The following is a 19804-nucleotide window of genomic DNA, read 5'->3' as shown; positions in this document are numbered from 1 at the left end:
ATTCAGGGTCATGGTGGGATAGCAAATTAAATTCTCATGTTATGCTGCTAAATTCTCTAATCTATATTGACTCACTTAACTCAGTCATTGCAAAGATCTGGTAAGCGTTCACTGCCCAGTGGGTGCCACAATGTGGGCCGATAGGTGGCTGCAAGCAGAGTGCTTGATGTTTCTAATTGTTCCGCATGGCTACCCATCCCCCCGCTTTTTGCCAACATTTTGTGTCATGGGGACCAAACATATTTTTATATTGTAGCGAGCATGCACTTGTGCCCCTGCTGCCCATCCTACTGTGTAGTTTGTACAACTACAGTTGTGCAGAAATAGATACTTGGTCAGTATCCACTGCCCAAAGAATCACCTGTTCACTGCCACTGCCCTCCTCCTATTGCTCTGGTCACCGACTGTTCACTACTTGAGCAAGCATGGTGACTGGCTTGGTGGGGGGAGTAAAAGAATGAGTGAATTCTTCCTCTGCTATCCCATCACATCTCAAGCAGTCAAAGTGCTTGATCCTGAAGTGGGTGATCGGAGCGTCAGGAGAGGTAAGGAGAGGTATGCTGTGAGCCAGGAGGTAAGAGGAGAACCTTGTCTCTGACAGCTCCTAGATTATCCTAATGTTTTCATATAGGCGACTATAATTTTACCCGATGCCTACTAGAAGTACTAGTCTTAAAATATGTGCTGGTATAACTTCATTATTGTGCTATGATTAATCCCAAAAATATAGCATTGAATAAAAGTTTCGAAAATGTGTTTTCACTAATTTCCAGTAAATGTTCTAGAGTCAATTTGAAATGATGCTTTTTGCTCCTTGTGATGTGTTTTGGTGCATATGTGACATAACCTATTTCATGTAGAGGATAATATAAACCCTCCCCAGAAACAGAAATGTGAGGTCCCACCCTTGGAAACCTGCTATTTCTACGTGGAAGATGGCTGAAATATTTATTGTCCTTGGAGGTGCATTCACCACACTTCTTTGAGGTTTCCAATTGTATGATGACCCTCCCTCTAGATTATGCTAATTTGAAGGTAGAGAGTAAAATGAAAAAAGCTAAAGACAAAATATTCCTCTTTCTCTTGTCCTGTGTATTGTCAATCATACATTGTAGTATCATTCACAAACAGTGGGTGAATAAAAGTGAGTGTGATAAACAATAACTTACTTCTGTCCCCAGATTGGTGCCGTTTGTAATGTTACAGGTTTTCAGGAGACCCAGTGTCGTATTGGTCTGATTCTCATTCTCAGTCGTGATACTGATGTTTAGCTCACCAATAGCGTAGCAGAGAATATTTTTAGGAATGCTGCAGAGGTTTAAAATAGCAATGTTATAAATTCATATGTAATAGGACACAGCTATTTATCATATCAGAAATATAACAATAGATTTTATTATATATCGCTTTCCTGGCCAGCACCTCACTTTAGGCCTCAGGCTAGGCCTGACACTGTCATTAGACAAAGCTAGGCCAAAGGGCACCTAAAACACTGAATGGCACTCTTATGTTGCGTTTTCTAAACTGATAATACCTCTTTATTTCAGAATATCTGATGGTGTGACAGCCACTACAGTTACATTTTGAATGCTTTTTATTAATTGACCCAAAGACCCAGAAGGTCTAGTGGTATTCCATAAAAAGTGCAGGACAAAATACGGAGAAACAAATAAAAGATTCAGGCATAACATGGGGAGAGTATAAAGTATAAAGGAGGCAGAGAACAAGAAAGTAATAATTTTGTTTTTTTAAACCGCTTTAGACACTTTAAGTGTTGCATTTGGAGTATGAAACAGTGAAGTTATAATAGTTTGTACCAAAAACAGACAACCCCTTTTCAAAAAAACATGCCCCTCTGTACAGTAGAGAAGAGTTCCCCTTCGTCTGCAGTTCTTTGTTACCTAAAGCTTCTCATATTCCCGCTAGGGATGAGTGCATTGTATGCTGTTTTTAGCTCTGCAATAAAATTCTATGGAAGCCATTAAATAGAGATTTATTGGGAACTATTTATAGACAGTCCACCAGTACCTAGGTCTCCTGGGTGGTATGGGGGTCCTGGTGGACGGAGGAAGGGGCTTACTCATTTGTTGTACATGTTTGGCATTAAAGGTTGTCCAACAGTAGGCAACCTCTTTAAAGATAAAAAGTTTCATGAATTTCAAAATATAAAATTAAATATTCTGCCGATAGCTCTCAACTCCATACAGGCTAATCTATGGCTTAATGTGTCCCTTAATGTATATTATAAGTTAATAAATACAAGCTGAGTCTTTAGTCGGTCCTGGAAACTAATGCCTGCAGCGTAGGGCATAGGTGTAAGTGTATGAAAGATACATGCCTTTGTAAAGGAAACTTGGGGTTCTCTGTGGCTAGTAATTGTGCATAGTATATCTTCAGGTCTTCTGTAAGATCCAACGTAGCTACCATGGCCAAAGTTGTGGGGTCCACTGAAAATTGCTGAAGCTGTTCAGAACAAAATGAAACAAATTCAATAGCTAAATCAATTTGTCATAAAGTAGCATAACCTATTTTTTTCTAATGATGAAAGTGTTGATTTGTGGCTTTTACAGGTAAATGTTGATGCACCTGAGTAGTGTTATGGCTCTTCCAGCTGCCGGTTTTGAGTAACATTTCGGACACCATCAGGTAACTCAGGAACAGACTTTTTATAGCAGAAGGTAGCAGTGAAAGCAACTTTATCTGGACCAAGGGCCCCAATGGGACCCTAATATGTCGGTGGGCTCAGGGCTGCTCGGTTTCCCCTCTTTGTGAAGGCGGAAGCACCAGAAGGGCCTGTTTAGTAGTTATAGGTGGGCTTTCTGAGTTATATGTGATGACATCACAGGGCAACGCTGCTGTGAGAGTTCTGACTATAAAGTCTCCGATATCTAATAAACAGGACGCTCTGATGCCTCTGTGTAACCGGTGGCCCCAACTGTGAGCTCCTGGGCCCAGGGCCCTAGAGCTACAATACTGATTTATGTATTCACATACTTATTACCTACTTTATAATAACCAGCATTATGCTACATATTCAGAGATTGAAATACTAATCCTGGATCAATGATGCATATGGAAACAGCCATTGTAATAGCAGAGCCAATAAACTCTGTGTACAGACAATGACTCATTTTTAATTCTCATCTGTGTGTTTCATTAAAGAATATTTCCACTTTACAAGTTAACCCCCACCCTCTTGCTGGTGTTGCTCTATTCTGCCCCACCCCTCCCCAATATTATCACTTTAAAATAAGAACAAAAGGGCCCAATTTTGAATATTTCCCAAATGCCATCCCTGCCACCTGTGCCCAACAGCACACCACTTTGGTACAGTGACGTAATACTGACTGGCGCTGGGGCCTCAAACTTTCTTTCCCTGTTAATTAAAATCAGTAGAAGTTTCTGTATATTTTTAGCACTGGTGCAATAAAAGATGAAGTTACCAGTGTTTCATTGCTTGAAAAAGATTCCAGATCTGTAGCGCTGCAATAGGTCAGATAACGTTGCAAGTAGTAAACAATCCAAGAATCGTTACCAGCTGTGTAGCATCTGGGTGTAGGGCCTACCAAATGAAATACAAAGAGTTATTTATCCACATGTGTCTAGCTAAGATTAGTAAAAAGTGGTGGAGAGTAGTAGTAGAGTCAAATTATACATATACAGATAAGAATAACTTTAAATAAGATGAAAATATGTAACTACATAAATATATAATTTCCGAATGTGCAAATAAATAATTCACAAAAATCAATAATAACATATACATAATACATAAATAATAAACAGTTTTATAAGTATGTAAATATAGTTAGATGTGAATAGGGACAGCAATAATAAAAGTTAATATAAGGGTTAATTTACAAAATCTAAGCTTCCTGCATACAGTACGTTGACACAGTGTAGTCAATCTATACCACAGTTCTGCTGTCACAATTTATCCCTAAAAAACAGTTGCATGTAAGAACCAGATATAGAAAGTACATATTGTATTGATAAGCCGGACATTGGCAGAGAGTATAGAATTCCATAGCATGAGCTGGGTACAGATTACAGCATAATGCCCATTATTTGTGTTTACAGTATATATTTTCCACATACACTGTGATATCTGCTGAAATATTGGACAATTGGGCTTATTTCGCAGCATTTGTGGCCCCCGAAACGAACCACATGCCCAATAATTATCTAATTTAATCAGATAATTATCAGACATGTTGATAAATGGCCAGAAGATGACCTTCATTGGCATTATGTGTGCCGGCATCCTCCGAGTGCACTAACAGGCCGGAGTGGCTGACTCACTGAATGACTGACTCTCTGAATGACTGTCTCTCTAAATTGCTAGTTCTCTAAATGACTGACTCACTGAATGACTGACTCTATGAATGACTGTCTCTCTAAATTGCTAGTTCTCTGAATGACTGTCTCTCTAAATTACTAGTTCTCCGAATGACTGTCTCTCTAAATTACTAGTTCTCTGAATGACTGACTCTCTGAATGACTGGGTCTCTGAATAACTGACTCTCTGAATGACTGTCTCTCTAAATTACTAGTTCTCTGAATGACTGACTCTCTGAATGACTGGGTCTCTGAATGACTGATTCTCTGAATGATTGTGTCTCTGAATGACTGGCTCTCTGAATGACTGGCTCTGTGAATGACTGACTGACTCTCTAAGTGACTGGCTCTCTGAACGACTGACTCTCTGAAAGACTGACTCTCTGAACGACTGACTCTCTGAACGACTGACTCTCTGAACGACTGACTCTCTGAACGACTGGCTCTCTGAACGACTGGCTCTCTGAACGACTGGCTCTCTGAACGACTGACTCTCTGAACGACTGACTCTCTGAACGACTGACTCTCTGAACGACTGACTCTCTGAACGACTGACTCTCTGAACGACTGACTCTCTGAACGACTGACTCTCTGAATGACTGGCTCTCTGAATGACTGGCTCTCTGAACGACTGGTTCTCTGAAGGACTGACTCAGTTAGTTTGCAACTGGTGTCTATGGCCAAATTTGGACTTTGATTTTATCATTTGGTGCTTGGGCCGACTGTCAGGATCTTACCATTGTGACCAGATTATATGCTCACCTGTCTGAAGGTATTTCTTGAAGACACTGTAGATATCTTGACGCATTCTATCACTGTAGTCTTGATAATGTGTCGATAAAGCTTTTACTCTGCAGTGTAAGAATGTGAGAATAGGGTTATATAATAAAGTGACCTGACTCGCCAGCCTTATTAAATATTAACACTGACGTCATAGTCAGCCTAATATACAACTTGCACCTCATGTGACAACATACAATGGGGGTTGCGTAACACAGGAAACAATATGCATTGAGGTGGATAAAAAAAGATTACTTATTTTTCAGTTGGTGGCTATATGTGGATAGGTGGCTGAGCTGGTTTTTAGTCAAGTCTAATAAACCATCTGCCCTGGGCCCTCATTGTGCAATGCCAGCCCTGGAAATGGATTTCTCCGGGTTCCAGTGTAAGCTGTATATTGTAACAACTGTGTAGTTTAATATTATTTTAGTAAATTATATGGATTTGCTTTTTGGTTAATAATTTACAATCTTTGAAATAAATGAAAAGGTTTTATTTTTAGTTGAGCAGAATATGGGGGCACAAGATTATTTTGTGTCCCGTCCGCTTTTGCTTATAAACTGCCCCTGCTCTCGGAACACAGGAGAGGAAAGTAAGTGTAAAATTAGGACCAGACACAGAAATAACGCACAGTCCCTTTACCCGTCACTTCCCTGAGATGTCCAATCACAATATATGGGACTAACAAGTAATTAACCCCTTCAAGTCCTTAGCTGATCCATTTTAATGGTTTTGCAATGCTTCGACTTCTATTGCTATTTTTGGAAATTTGATGATTTCTTTTAGCAACATATAAAAATATGATGATTTTACATCCTAGGAAAAATAAGCAAAATTCACGAAAGAAGAAGAACAACACTTGCACCCTCCGACTGCCACACTGCATGATATTTATATATACATCTTCTTAGTAGGAGCGTCTTTAGCTGTTGGCAGCTATGGATTATGAAGAAGCTGTGAACCTAAGTCATGTAATTATAGATAGTACTAAAGGAATCTTACAGGCTTCCATAGAAGAGGCAACTTGCATCCATGATCCCTGTGACATTCAACTCCTCCAGCGTTATCAGTTTTATAGAGTCATTGAATCGGATATTAAACCACTGATCCATTTCGGAGCTGTTGAGTGACCCGGAATTTGACACAAAGGTTGACCACACGGCACTGAAGACAGTAGCGGACACATTCACCTGCACGGGAGATTATAAACCATAAGAATACAAATGATGTCTAATATTCATGTGTTATTACATGGGAAGCAGCAGATTGTGGTATACAAACATTTAAAATTGAGTTGTATTTTTGAATTGTAATTTTCTCTCTCAATGAAATCAGTTATTTGTAGTTGTGTCCTTCGCACAGAGGAGACAGCCATTTTGTGGACTGAATCAATATTCATTAGAATATCTAGTGAACTGATAAAATACGCTCATACGGTGACTCCTGAGATATTGCAGTTCTTTCTTTTTGCCTTACTTGAATAGTATGGAAAAGCAAATTCTGCCCAGGAAGGACTTGGGAAGAAAAAGAGACATCATACGATGCCCCACTTAGCACCTGATCGTGGTCCGGTGAGTGTGCATTCTGATTAATTACGGATTGATGGGTGTTCTTACACCTATATTTCCCTCTGTCTCTGCGAGAGTTGTTATGGTGCCTAACATTTGCATTTGTGAATCAGGACACGCTTAGGAAGGGGCATGGAGTATTATTATGTCACATAGCCACGAACCCCAGGGGCACGCCTAGTACTTCTGAAATACCGGGCCACTTGTAACCCCTCACCACACCTCACTAGTGGGAAGTGTACGCAACACCTCACCTGCACTTTGTAGTCTCAGCAGTCGGGACACAAGGGATGCAAGGACAGTCCCATAAAAATGGGTCTGTCCTGCCTAAATCATGACAGTTAGGAGTTACAATAAGGGGCTGTTTTTTGATCAATTGGCATCTTGGTTCTAAACATTTCATTAGATATAATTAATTATAGGTATCTGTGTCATTAACATAAACGCTTTTCACATTATTTGATAACTGCAATAAGAAAGATTGCAATGTAAATGAAGTGTAAATCACACCAGGGACCAAATGTATCAAGCTGTGAGTTTCCAGTAGGTTTGAAAGAGTGGAAATGTTGCCTATAGCAACCAATCAGATTCTATTTATCATTTATTTAGTACACTCTACAAAATGATAGCTAGAACCTGATTGGTTGTTATAGGCAACATTTCCATATTTCAAACCTGCTGGAAACTCTCAACTTGATACATTTACCCCCAAGAATGCAATATGTTTTTTATTTAAAACTAGAAGACAGAGGACTTAATGTGCGTCTTATGAAGAGCCATTATAGAGTACTCTCGTCATGTCAACCCTCTTCCTGACATTAACCATCAGGATGGGAAGAATATGGTTCTTGAGAACCTTTCATACCAATGAGACAAATTCTAATATGTCATTTCCTCTTGTCCTAGAGGTTAGGACACACTGGTAACTGAAAGCATAGTCTATGAAAATAGCACAGGTGCCTATCACAGGTCCTTATGGGTAGTGAAGAACAAATATAGCTTCCATGAGTTCTGCTATACCTGATACCGGCCGTTATAGGATAATTACTTGTTGTCATGTGCTGTATGGGGAATATAATTACCATTTTCATACTGAGGAGATCCAGTACATGACCCAAGTTTGTGATATTTGTGTAGTGTGACAGTATTATTGACCATGCAGTGCTGTTCACATTGCTGTCAGCCTGCAGGCGGGTGACCAGGTCCTGTGGCTTCAACGAGTTCAGTTTCTGTAAAGACATTAATTAATCACATATAATGTAGATGATGTAAGTGGGGTAGAGGGGAGAAATGAGAGGAATAGAATGTCATTATTAATTTGAGATGAAAATAAGGCCCCGACAAGCAATATTTGAGGAGAACATTTAAACATTTTTAGGGGTAGAATTATCAAACCTTCTAAAGAGGAAGTGTAGAGGTGTTGCCCATAGCAACCAATCAGATTCTCGCTATTATATTTAAGAATATACTATGTAAATGATAGCTAGAATCTGATTGGTTGCTATGGGCAACGCCTCCAATTTTCCTTTAACAAAGTTTTGATAAATCTAAACGCATAGCTAGTTAAGATGTCTGACAGAAGTGATAGTAGGTTGTTCTGTGAAGTAACATTTTTACTTTGCAGCATTCTCATTCCTATTTCACACTGTAGTCCCACAAAATTACAGCAAAGACGCCATGCTGTGCGGAGACACTTATAAAGCAGGAATGGGGGGGGAGGTGCACCCTTGTATGTGCATTATGAATCAGCACATTTATACAAAAAATAATGCACTACACCCTTTCATTTTTTTTTCTGGTTTGCAAATCAATACCAATATCTCTCTTCAGCTAATAAAAATATATTAAACCTTATGATTTTCCTCCATCTTATCAGTAGGGGAGCCTCTTGTGCTTTTTTCCTATTATATTTCGGTGCTCTGAGTGTAGCATACAGAGGTGAATCCCTACAAAGCTCTATTATAGCTTCTGTCCCCACTGTTAGTAAAGCCAGGAAAGAGATCATGATCCTCTCTGGACTTAGTGGATGTTTTGGAGAAGGATATCAGTGGTGGGACAAGATCATCATTATCATCACCATCATTTATTTATATAGCGCCACTATTTCCGCAGCGCTTTACAGAGAACTCACATCAGTCCCTGCCCCATTGGTGCTTACAGTCTAAATTCCCTATCACACACACACTAGGGTCAATTTAATAGTAGCCAATTAACCTACCAGTATGTTTTTGGAGTGTGGGAGGAAACCGGAGCACCTGAAGGAAACCCACGCAAATACAGGGAGAACATACAAACTCCACACAGATAAAGCCTTATTTGGAAATCGAACTAGCACGGTGGCTAACCAGTTAGCCACCGTGCTGCCGAATATGCTTTATTACCCAAGCCACAGAGGCCAAACCGCAACCATCCCTGTAATGCATAAATACGGCACACTCACATGGCTGCAGCCTAACAATTCTGTGGGGCTTACATGTTGTGCGTCTGTGTATTCAGGTAGCCCCCTTAATCAACTTTCTACCTATCCCTCAGCTCAGTCCTGAGGTCTATTATACATCTTGCAGGCTGCAAAACACCCTGTAACATACTCACCACTGATAGCTGATTATAAGGCATCAAAGACACCAAGTCCCCGGGACTCAGTACAGCTGAAAATTTCCTGAAGAATGAGGTAATAAAGACCTGAAGGTCACCAGATGTGTCACATGTCATGTTAGACCCTGGAGAAAAAAATATGAACATTGTTTAATTTACACAGAATATTTTTCATATTTCCACAGTTAACTATCCACGGATCTGTCTGTCTTTGGGATATTTAATCATGGTTATCAGTAACTATTTTTCATGTCTTTATAATTTTAAATTTATTGAGCATGTCTTGTTTAACAGAGAGATAGTTACAGGAAAGACTGATGTGAGAGATTTAAGAGGGAAATGAGACTAATGTTCTACTCTGCTCTTCTGAGAATTCTCAGGGGCCGGCACATGCACAGCGAGCTCTGTTGAGGCTGAATGAGGGCAGATAAGCGTTAGTTGAGTACAGTAAGGGTAGCACACTCCCTGGAGATGCATCCAAATGAGAATGGGTCGCCTCCCCAGATTCGCTTCTTAGGGGGTTTATCTTTTGCAGCTACCGGAGGCCTGGTGTAAAGATACATGATGATTGCACTAGCAGCACTATCTAGCTGCCTCTGATTGACCTACTACAGCTGATAATACTTCATTCATTAGTGTCACGGCTATATTATGTCTAGTAGCAGCCATCTATTTAAATTACTTAATGACGGATGTTGGTGTTTAACTACATTTTATATAGAAAATGCGACTTTTGCATTTATTAATATCACAGTCAAGACACTATTCATTCTTGTGTATATGACATTTCATTACATTATATTTTGTACAAATAGGGTAATGTGATGTCTGCATTTCCTACTTACACCTTGAAGCCTCATGTCTACACTATTGTTGGGCGTCCGTATACACATTTTTACGTCTGATGTCAGCCTGACACAGATATACTGCTGTGTTTTCAGTTGGACACTCAACATAAACGTGTAGGTCTGCAATATTTATTGCAGAATTTTTACACATCAGTCAGGGCGTAAGATGCATCCAACTGTAAATGAGCCCCGATATATTTATATATATATAGTATTTAAGCATCGTTATAATTTTTTAATCTGCTCCTGTTTAAGGTATACTCTTCCTATTCATGTCATGTGCTAAGTACACCTGCCTAGAACTTGTAGTTGCCATTGATATACTCACTTTTGTGGTAAAAGAACAGGTACTGATACACTGCCTTTTGTATGTCAGATTTCAACAGATCATAAGAAGCATCCATAGATGTGACTCTGTAAGAAAGCAGACGAGATGAACTGGGTACATTTTATCCTGTCACATTTGTTTTTATTGCATGCAACAAGCATTAACTTTTACCATTTTATTCATTTAATAAAAGCGGTAACATAAAAATATCACAAAACACTTAATTAATATTCTATAATTGTGTCTTACATGCCCTCTGCGGTTTCACATCCAATGTTTGTAGGCAGCTTCTGGATGGTTGATTCTGTCATCTGCAGCACAAACATTCTGGTTATTATGGTGAAATCCTCCAGCCATTGGGACTCATTGCTTGGACTCCAGTACTTATAGAGAACCTCGGATATACTAGAGAAAATTGTCTCCTTAGTGCTGTTACTCAAGACCTCTGAATTGGCACAAGAGGACGTCGCAGACACAGAGCCCTGTTTGGAAAGAAGAACAGTGTAAACTTATTTCCGATTTTTTTTTTTTTTTTTTTTTAGACTTTTACTTATGTTTTGGAAACAAAACAAAAAGCATACGAAATTACCAGGGACCAGAATAGTAATCGTTGTACAAAGTAGGCAAGCAGATTGATAGACCCATAACCGGGCGAAAACAACTATTTTATACTACAACTAAATTATACAAGAATGGAAACATCAAGTGTTTGTAGATATCTGGTAATGGTAAGAAAAGACAATACACAAAACTAAATATAGTGAAATGTGTAACCGTGTGTCTTGAGCAGAAATGGGATAGGGGAAGGATGAAAACTGTGGGGAAGGGTGTTTGATGTCAGAGCCGGGAACCTGCCACCTCCAGGACTACTTTGGGGAAAGAAAACATTTAGCTAAATCTAAAGGAAAAGTTCCCAACAGCCTTGAGAAGCATTTCTTAGAAGACTTTTCTTTATATGAGATATTGTAGTTGAAATAAAGGTGGCAAGATAGGTTTTTGGATAAAGCACTTTTGAAATGAAAGCACCCCCCAAAACAAACAAAAGTGAAGAAAACATGATGGCTCTGATTCATTAAGGAAAGTACAGCAAAAAAGGGAGTAACTTTGCACCTTGACAAAACCATGTTTCATTGGAGAGGGATGTAAATTTAAAATGTGATGGTAGATTTGTAGTTGAGGTAGGGTCTGTCCTAGATCAATGTTGTATTTCTGTGTAAAAATAAAGCTATCTATTTGTGTGCTGCATAAAATAACAGTATTTATGTTATGTGCAAAATAATAATTACTTTCCACCCCTAGCATTGTAACATGGATTGCCCAGGAGAACGTGTACTTGCTTTTTTGCCTTGCTATCCTTAATGACTCAGGCCCGATATGTCTAATAGATAACTATATAGGTAAGCAATGCAAGATTTCAACTCCTTCTTTTGGCAGAACACAAATGAAGGAGAGGTGTCACGTGTATCCAAAAGTACGGGCTGGTTACTTTACAGTGTGGAAAAGTTAACATTAATTTGCACACAGACAAAAAAGATGTTGTTGCGTAGAACAGTTACTGCATGAAGGTTGGCGCAGACAGCACTGAGAAGAGATAAATGAGGAGTTCTGAGACTGTTTGTGGGAGTCTCAGAAACTGTAAAAAAATATATTTGGTTTCCATTTACTGCACTCAGTAATCACACATTATAACCATCTGCACCGAACCCTAATTATGTAGAATAAGACATATTACATACATGGTGTTGATATTTGCAGTAACAGATAGAGGTATATTCATGCACTGATCATATACCAACACAATGGGCCTGATTCATTAAGGAACTTAAATTAAGAAGTTTCTTATTTAAGTTTCCTGGACAATACCATGTTACAATGCAGCACACAAATATCAACTTTAAATTTCAGTGTACAAATAAGCTATCAAGTATTTGTGTGCTACATGAAAAAACAGTCAGTATTTAAATTATGTGCAAAAGAGAAAACTAATTTTCACCCCTTGCATTGTAACATGGTTTTGTCCATGAGACTTAAATAAGAAGCTTAATTTAAGTTCCTTAATGAATCCGGCTCAATATGTTACACTTATCACTATCTTGCATTTAATGCCCATTAGACATCGGAGTATACTCTTATAAATATACTGTTTCTTTTCTTACGTACATTAAATGCACAAATGCGGCCAACGCTAAATGACATTATAAACCTCGGGCCCATAACGGCCACACACCCTGCACCCATGGTTGTTCCGCCACTTACTCTGTGTATAAATATGACATACTGTGTTAATATTATTTGTAATCTGGGGCCTTAGTGCCTTAAAAAATTGCAATGATTTCCTGTACAGGTGACAATCAAAGGTATTATGTGTCATTCACTTTTGTTTTGTAATTGATATTTGACATTTAGGGGCTCATTAAGGATTGGAATATGTCAGGTGTAGAAAGTTTGACTATTTAACCCTAAGATGATCACGCTAATGAATTAAGTACTATAAGTAGGTACTTAAGATGCAATCAGCCAATCAGAAGTGCTAGCTCATGCTGCTGATAGTCATCATCATCATTGCATATATTTGCACCAGCAACAGCAAGAGATTTGCCTCGTCACAGTCGTATCTGCATACGCGTCCAAATATAGTTAAGCTGCATATATGTGAAAATGCCCTGACTGTACTCGGCCTTTATTTGCCTGCCTTTTCTGTGTCCTTACGTAATAAAAATGCAAACAAACCCTCGCGGTTCCATAACAACTGAGACCCCATATCGCCTATAGATGGATCAGGTCAAATACCCTGGTTTAATATTTTTATAAGATTAGTTCTACAGTGTATCCATATTGTCTTAAGTTATATACTCTTTGCTGGATTTCTATTTTGTATATTTTCCCTGACTTGCTGTGAGTCTATTGTCTCAGAATACTCGCTGTGTATGGTTTGGAACTCATGTTTTTGCGGAAAATAAAGAGTTTAAAAAAAAATAAAAAATGCAAACAAACCCAAAAGTACGTCTGACTTTAAATGAACCCATTAATGTTAATGTCCATTTGACATATTATACATAACTAGTACTTACTGCACACACATAGCTTTGTATCTGCACAACGTATTCTTTCAGCTCCGCCAGTGACTTGAATTGCTTGATGTTTGTTAAGATGATTCCAGTGAAAGTTGTGTTGCTTAATAGATTTGCAGTTATTGTCATATCTGCCAGCTTGGTTGGGGTGATGCTTGTAATGTTTTCCAACTGCAAAAACACAAACAAGCTCACTTTATTTTCTATATCATTGCTGTACTTCAATGGCAGTCTACCTTCCTTTTCTACATATTTGGCTGTAGATCTACATTATTTAATTCCTTTACTATAGTTGTAGAGAATTGAACGAATAGATTTCCAACATTTTGGTTGGGGCAAAGGGAAACGGCCCGGTAGTGTACCCATTCAGGGTCATGGTGGGATAGCAAATTAAATTCTCATGTTATGCTGCTAAATTCTCTAATCTATATTGACTCACTTAACTCAGTCATTGCAAAGATCTGGTAAGCGTTCACTGCCCAGTGGGTGCCACAATGTGGGCCGATAGGTGACTGCAAGCAGAGTGCTTGAGGTTTCTAATTGTTCCGCATGGCCACCCATCCCCCTGCTTTTTGCCAACATTTTGTGTCATGGGGACCAAACATATTTTTATATTGTAGCGAGCATGCACTTGTGCCCCTGCTGCCCATCCTACTGTGTAGTTTGTACAACTACAGTTGTGCAGAAATAGATACTTGGTCAGTATCCACTGCCCAAAGAATCACCTGTTCACTGCCACTGCCCTCCTCCTATTGCTCTGGTCACTGACTGTTCACTACTGGAGCAAGCATGGTGACTGGCTTGGTGGGGGGAGTAAAAGAATGAGTGAATTCTTCCTCTGCTATCCCATCACATCTCAAGCAGTCAAAGTGCTTGATCCTGAAGTGGGTGATCGGAGCGACAGGAGAGGTAAGGAGAGGTATGCTGTGAGCCAGGAGGTAAGAGGAGAACCTTGTCTCTGACAGCTCCTAGATTATCCTAATGTTTTCATATAGGCGACTATAAGTTTTACCCGATGCCAGCACACTATAGAGGCAGCCATTTTAAATTCCCTGAAGAGCTTCATGCCTCTGTGATGTCACTACTTCCTAGTGTATTGATTGGCTGCATCCTCATACTGATCTCATTGTTTAGCTCACAAAATGGCTGCCTGAATTACGTGTAGGAGATGAGTACACTTAAGAATCTCTCTCTATTTCCTATATTCCACCATTCACACTTTAATTTCACATTGATGAAATAATATTGTATATTCATGTATCCCTAGAAGTACTAGTCTTAAAATATGTGCTGATATAACTTCATTATTGGGCTATGATGAATCCAAAAAATATAACATTGAATAAAAGCTTCCAAAATGTGTTTTCACTAATTTCCAGTAAATGTTCTAGAGTCAATTTGAAATGATGCTTTTTTTCTCCTTGTGATGTGTTTTGGTGCATATGTGACATAACCTATTTCATGTAGAGGATAATATAAACCCTCCCCAGAAACAGAAATGTGAGGTCCCACCCTTGGAAACCTGCTATTTCTACGTGGAAGATGGCTGAAATATTTATTGTCCTTGGAGATGCATTCACCACATTTCTTTGAGGTTTCCAATTGTATGATGACCCTCCCTCTAGATTATGCTAATTTGAAGGTAGAGAGTAAAATGAAAAAAGCTAAAGACAAAATTTTCCTCTTTCTCTTGTCCTGTGTATTGTCAATCATACTTTGTAGTATCATTCACAAACAGTGGGTGAATAAAAGTGAGTGTGATTAACAATAACTTACTTCTGTCCCCAGATTGGTGCCGTTTGTAATGTTACAGGTTTTCAGGAGACCCAGTGTCGTATTGGTCTGATTCTCATTCTCAGTCGTGATACTGATGTTTAGCTCACCAATAGCGTAGCAGAGAATATTTTTAGGAATGCTGCAGATGTTTAAAATAGCAATGTTATAAATTCATATGTAATAGGACACAGCTATTTATCATATCAGAAAAATAACCATAGATTTTATTATATATCGCTTTCCTGGCCAGCACCTCACTTTAGGCCTCAGGCTAGGCCTGGCACTGTCATTATACAAAGCTAGGCCAAAGGGCACCTAAAACACTGAATGGCACTCTTATGTTGCGTTTTCTAAACTGATAATACCTCTTTATTTCAGAATATCTGATGGTGTGACAGCCACTACAGTTACATTTTGAATGCTTTTTATTAATTGACCCAAAGACCCAGAAGGTCTAGTGGTATTCCATAAAAAGTGCAGGACAAAATACGGAGAAACAAATAAAAGATTCAGGCATTTCTATTGCTTATTTTTTTTCTTACTGACAGTGCATGTCGGTTCTGTTTGTTACTTGACCATTCAAAAATAAAAAGTATAAAAAAAAAAAAAAAAAAGATTCAGGCATAACATGGGGAGAGTATAAAGTATAAAGGAGGCAGAGAACAAGAAAGTAATAATTTTGTTTTTTTAAACCGCTTTAGACACTTTTAAGTGTTGCATTTGGAGTATGAAACAGTAAAGTTATAATAGTTAATACCAAAAACAGACAACCCCTTTTCAAAAAACATGCCCCTCTGTACAGTAGAGAAGAGCTCCCCTTCGTCTGCAGTTCTTTGTTACCTAAAGCTTCTCATATTCCCGCTAGGGATGAGTGCATTGTATGCTGTTTTTAGCTCTACAATAGAATTCTATGGAAGCCATTAAATAGAGATTTATTGGGAACTATTGATAGACATTCCACCAGTACCTAGGTCCTCCTGGGGTGGTATGGGGGGTCCTGGTGGACGGAGGAAGGGGCTTACTCATTTGTTGTACATGTTTGGGCATTAAAGGTTGTCCAACAGTAGGCAACTCTTTAAAGATAAAAAGTTTCATGAATTTCAAAATATAAAATTAAATATTCTGCCGATAGCTCTCAACTCCATACAGGCTAATCTATAGATTAATGTGTCCCTTTATATATATTATAAGTTAATAAATACAAGCTGAGTCTTTAGTCGGTCCTGGAAACTGATGCCCGCAGCTGTAGGGCATAGGTGTAAGTGTATGAAAGATACATACCCTTGTAAAGGAAACTTGGGGTTCTCTGTGGCTAGTAATTGTGCATAGTATATCTTCAGGTCTTCTGTAAGATCCAACGTAGCTACCATGGCCAAAGTTGTGGGGTCCCCACTGAAAATTGCTGAAGCTGTTCAGAACAAAATGAAACCAAATTCAATAGCTAAATCAATTTGTCATAAAGTAGCATAACCTATTTTTTTTCTAATGATGAAAGTGTTGATTTGTGGCTTTTACAGGTAAATGTTGATGCACCTGAGTAGTGTTATGGCTCTTCCAGCTGCCGATTTTGAGTAACATTTCGGACACCATCAGGTAACTCAGGAACAGACTTTTTATAGCAGAAGGTAGCAGTGAAAGCAACTTTATCTGGACCAAGGGCCCCAATGGGACCCTAATATGTCGGTGGTCTCAGGGCCTGCTCGGTTTCCCCTCTTTGTGAAGGCGGGAAGCAACCAGAAGGGCCTGTTTAGTAGTTATAGGTGGGCTTTCTGAGTTATATGTGATGACATCACAGGGCAACGCTGCTGTGAGAGTTCTGACTAGAATGTCTCCGATATCTAATAAACAGGACGCTCTGATGCCTCTGTGTAACCGATGGCCCCAACTGTGAGCTCCTGGGCCCAGGGCCCTAGAGCTACACCACTGATTTATGTATTCACATACTTATTACATACTTTATAATAACCAGCATTATGCTACATATTCAGAGATTGAAATACTAATCCTGGGTCAATGATGCATATGGAAACAGCCATTGTAATAGCGGAGCCATAAAACTCTGTGTGCAGACAATGACTCATTTTTAAATTCTCATCTGTGTGTTTCATTAAAGAATATTTCCACTTTACAAGTTAACCCCCACCCTCTTGCTGGTGTTGCTCTATTCTGCCCCACCCCACCCCAATATTATCAACTGTAAAATAAGAACAAAAGGGCCCAATTTTGAATATTTCCCAAATGCACATCCCTGCCACCTGTGCCCAACAGCACACCACTTTGGTACAGTGACGTAATAATGACTGGCGCTGGGGCCTCAAACTTTCTTTCCCTGTTCATTAAAATCAGCAGAAGTTTCTGTATATTTTTGCACTGGTGCAATAAAAGATGAAGTTACCAGTGTTTCATTGCTGGAAAAAGATTCCAGATCTGTAGCGCTGCAAATAGGTCAGATAACGTTGCAAGTAGTAAACAATCCAAGAATCGTTACCAGCTGTGTAGCATCTGGGTGTAGGGCCTACCAAATGAAATACAAAGAGTTATTTATCCACATGTGTCTAGCTAAGATTAGTAAAAAGTGGTGGAGAGTAGTAGTAGAGTCAAATTATACATATACAGATAAGAATAACTTCAAATAAGATGAAAATATGTAACTACATAAATATATAATTTCCGAATGTGCAAATAAATAATTCACAAAAATCAATAATAACATATACATAATACATAAATAATAAACAGTTTTATAAGTATGTAAATATAGTTAGATGTGAATAGGGACAGCAATAATAAAAGTTAATATAAGGGTTAATTTACAAAATCTAAGCTTCCTGCATACAGTACGTTGACACAGTGTAGTCAATCTATACCACAGTTCTGCTGTCACAATTTATCCCTAAAAAACAGTTGCATGTAAGAACCAGATATAGAAAGTACATATTGTATTGATAAGCCGGACATTGGCAGAGAGTATAGAATTCCATAGCATGAGCTGGGTACAGATTACAGCATAATGCCCATTATTTGTGTTTACAGTATATATTTTCCACATACACTGTGATATCTGCTGAAATATTGGAGAATTGGGCTAATTTCGCAGCATTTGTGGCCCCCGAAACGAACCCCATGCCCAATAATTATCTAAATTAATCAGATAATTATCAGACATGTTGATAAATGGCCAGAAGATGACCTTCATTGGCTTTATGTGTGCAGGTATCATCCGAGTGCACTAACAGGCCGGAGTGACTGACTCACTGAATGACTGACTCTCTGAATGACTGTCTCTCTAAATTACTAGTTCTCTGAATGACTGACTCACTGAATGACTGACTCTATGAATGACTGTCTCTCTAAATTGCTAGTTCTCTGAATGACTGTCTCTCTAAATAACTAGTTCTCCGAATGACTGTCTCTCTAAATTACTAGTTCTCTGAATGACTGACTCTCTGAATGACTGGGTCTCTGAATAACTGACTCTCTGAATGACTGTCTCTCTAAATTACTAGTTCTCTGAATGACTGACTCTCTGAATGACTGGGTCTCTGAATGACTGATTCTCTGAATGATTGTGTCTCTGAATGACTGGCTCTCTGAATGACTGGCTCTGTGAATGACTGACTGACTCTCTAAGTGACTGGCTCTCTGAACGACTGACTCTCTGAACGACTGACTCTCTGAACGACTGGCTCTCTGAACGACTGGCTCTCTGAACGACTGACTCTCTGAACGACTGGCTCTCTGAATGACTGGCTCTCTGAACGACTGGTTCTCTGAAGGACTGACTCAGTTAGTTTGCAACTGGTGTCTATGGGCAAATTTGGACTTTGATTTTATCATTTGGTGCTTGGGCCGACTGTCAGGATCTTACCATTGTGACCAGATTATATGCTCACCTGTCTGAAGGTATTTCTTGAAGACACTGTAGATATCTTGACGCATTCTGTCACTGTAGTCTTGATAATGTGTGGATAAAGCTTTTACTCTGCAGCGTAAGAATGTGAGAATAGGGTTATATAATAAAGTGACCTGACTCGCCAGCCTTATAAAATATTAACACTGACGTCATAGTCAGCCTAATATACAACTTGCACCTCATGTGACAACATACAATGGGGGTTGCGTAACACAGGAAACAATATGCATTGAGGTGGATAAAAAAAGATTACTTATTTTTCAGTTGGTGGCTATATGTGGATAGGTGGCTGAGCTGGTTTTTAGACAAGTCTAATAAACCATCTGCCCTGGGCCCTCATTGTGCAATGCCAGCCCTGGAAATGGATTTCTCCGGGTTCCAGTGTAAGCTGTATATTGTAACAACTGTGTAGTTTAATATTATTTTAGTAAATTATATGGATTTGCTTTTTGGTTAATAATTTACAATCTTTGAAATAAATGAAATGGTTTTATTTTTAGTTGAGCAGAATATGGGGGCACAAGATTATTTTGTGTCCCGCCTGCTTTTGCTTATAAACTGCCCCTGCTCTCGGAACACAGGAGAGG

The 19804-nt window shown here is 38.9% G+C and overlaps 1 protein-coding gene across 1 annotated transcript in view; it reads right to left on the bottom strand.

The window, feature by feature from the left end:
• LOC142098480 (uncharacterized) overlaps positions 1-19243 on the bottom strand; it is a 40916-nt gene extending 21673 nt beyond the window's left edge. The window contains exons 1-15 of the mRNA XM_075181326.1: positions 19198-19243; positions 18960-19109; positions 16586-16712; positions 15305-15443; positions 13529-13699; positions 10707-10939; positions 10458-10543; positions 9279-9406; positions 7769-7915; positions 6121-6308; positions 5101-5189; positions 4491-5012; positions 3444-3562; positions 2339-2463; positions 1170-1308 (exon numbers count right to left, since the gene is read on the bottom strand). Of these exons, the coding sequence (XP_075037427.1) occupies positions 1170-1308; positions 2339-2463; positions 3444-3562; positions 4491-5012; positions 5101-5189; positions 6121-6308; positions 7769-7915; positions 9279-9406; positions 10458-10543; positions 10707-10939; positions 13529-13699; positions 15305-15443; positions 16586-16712; positions 18960-19109; positions 19198-19243 (2409 nt within the window). The remainder of the gene's footprint in view (positions 1-1169; positions 1309-2338; positions 2464-3443; positions 3563-4490; positions 5013-5100; positions 5190-6120; positions 6309-7768; positions 7916-9278; positions 9407-10457; positions 10544-10706; positions 10940-13528; positions 13700-15304; positions 15444-16585; positions 16713-18959; positions 19110-19197) is intronic.
• Between the last annotated feature and the right edge of the window lie 561 nt (positions 19244-19804).

Source organism: Mixophyes fleayi, chromosome 7, assembly GCF_038048845.1.
Source record: "Mixophyes fleayi isolate aMixFle1 chromosome 7, aMixFle1.hap1, whole genome shotgun sequence".
In the NCBI taxonomy this organism is placed as follows: domain Eukaryota; kingdom Metazoa; phylum Chordata; class Amphibia; order Anura; family Limnodynastidae; genus Mixophyes; species Mixophyes fleayi.
Note: the sequence above shows the minus strand (reverse complement) of the source record. Positions and strands in the feature narration are given on the sequence as shown.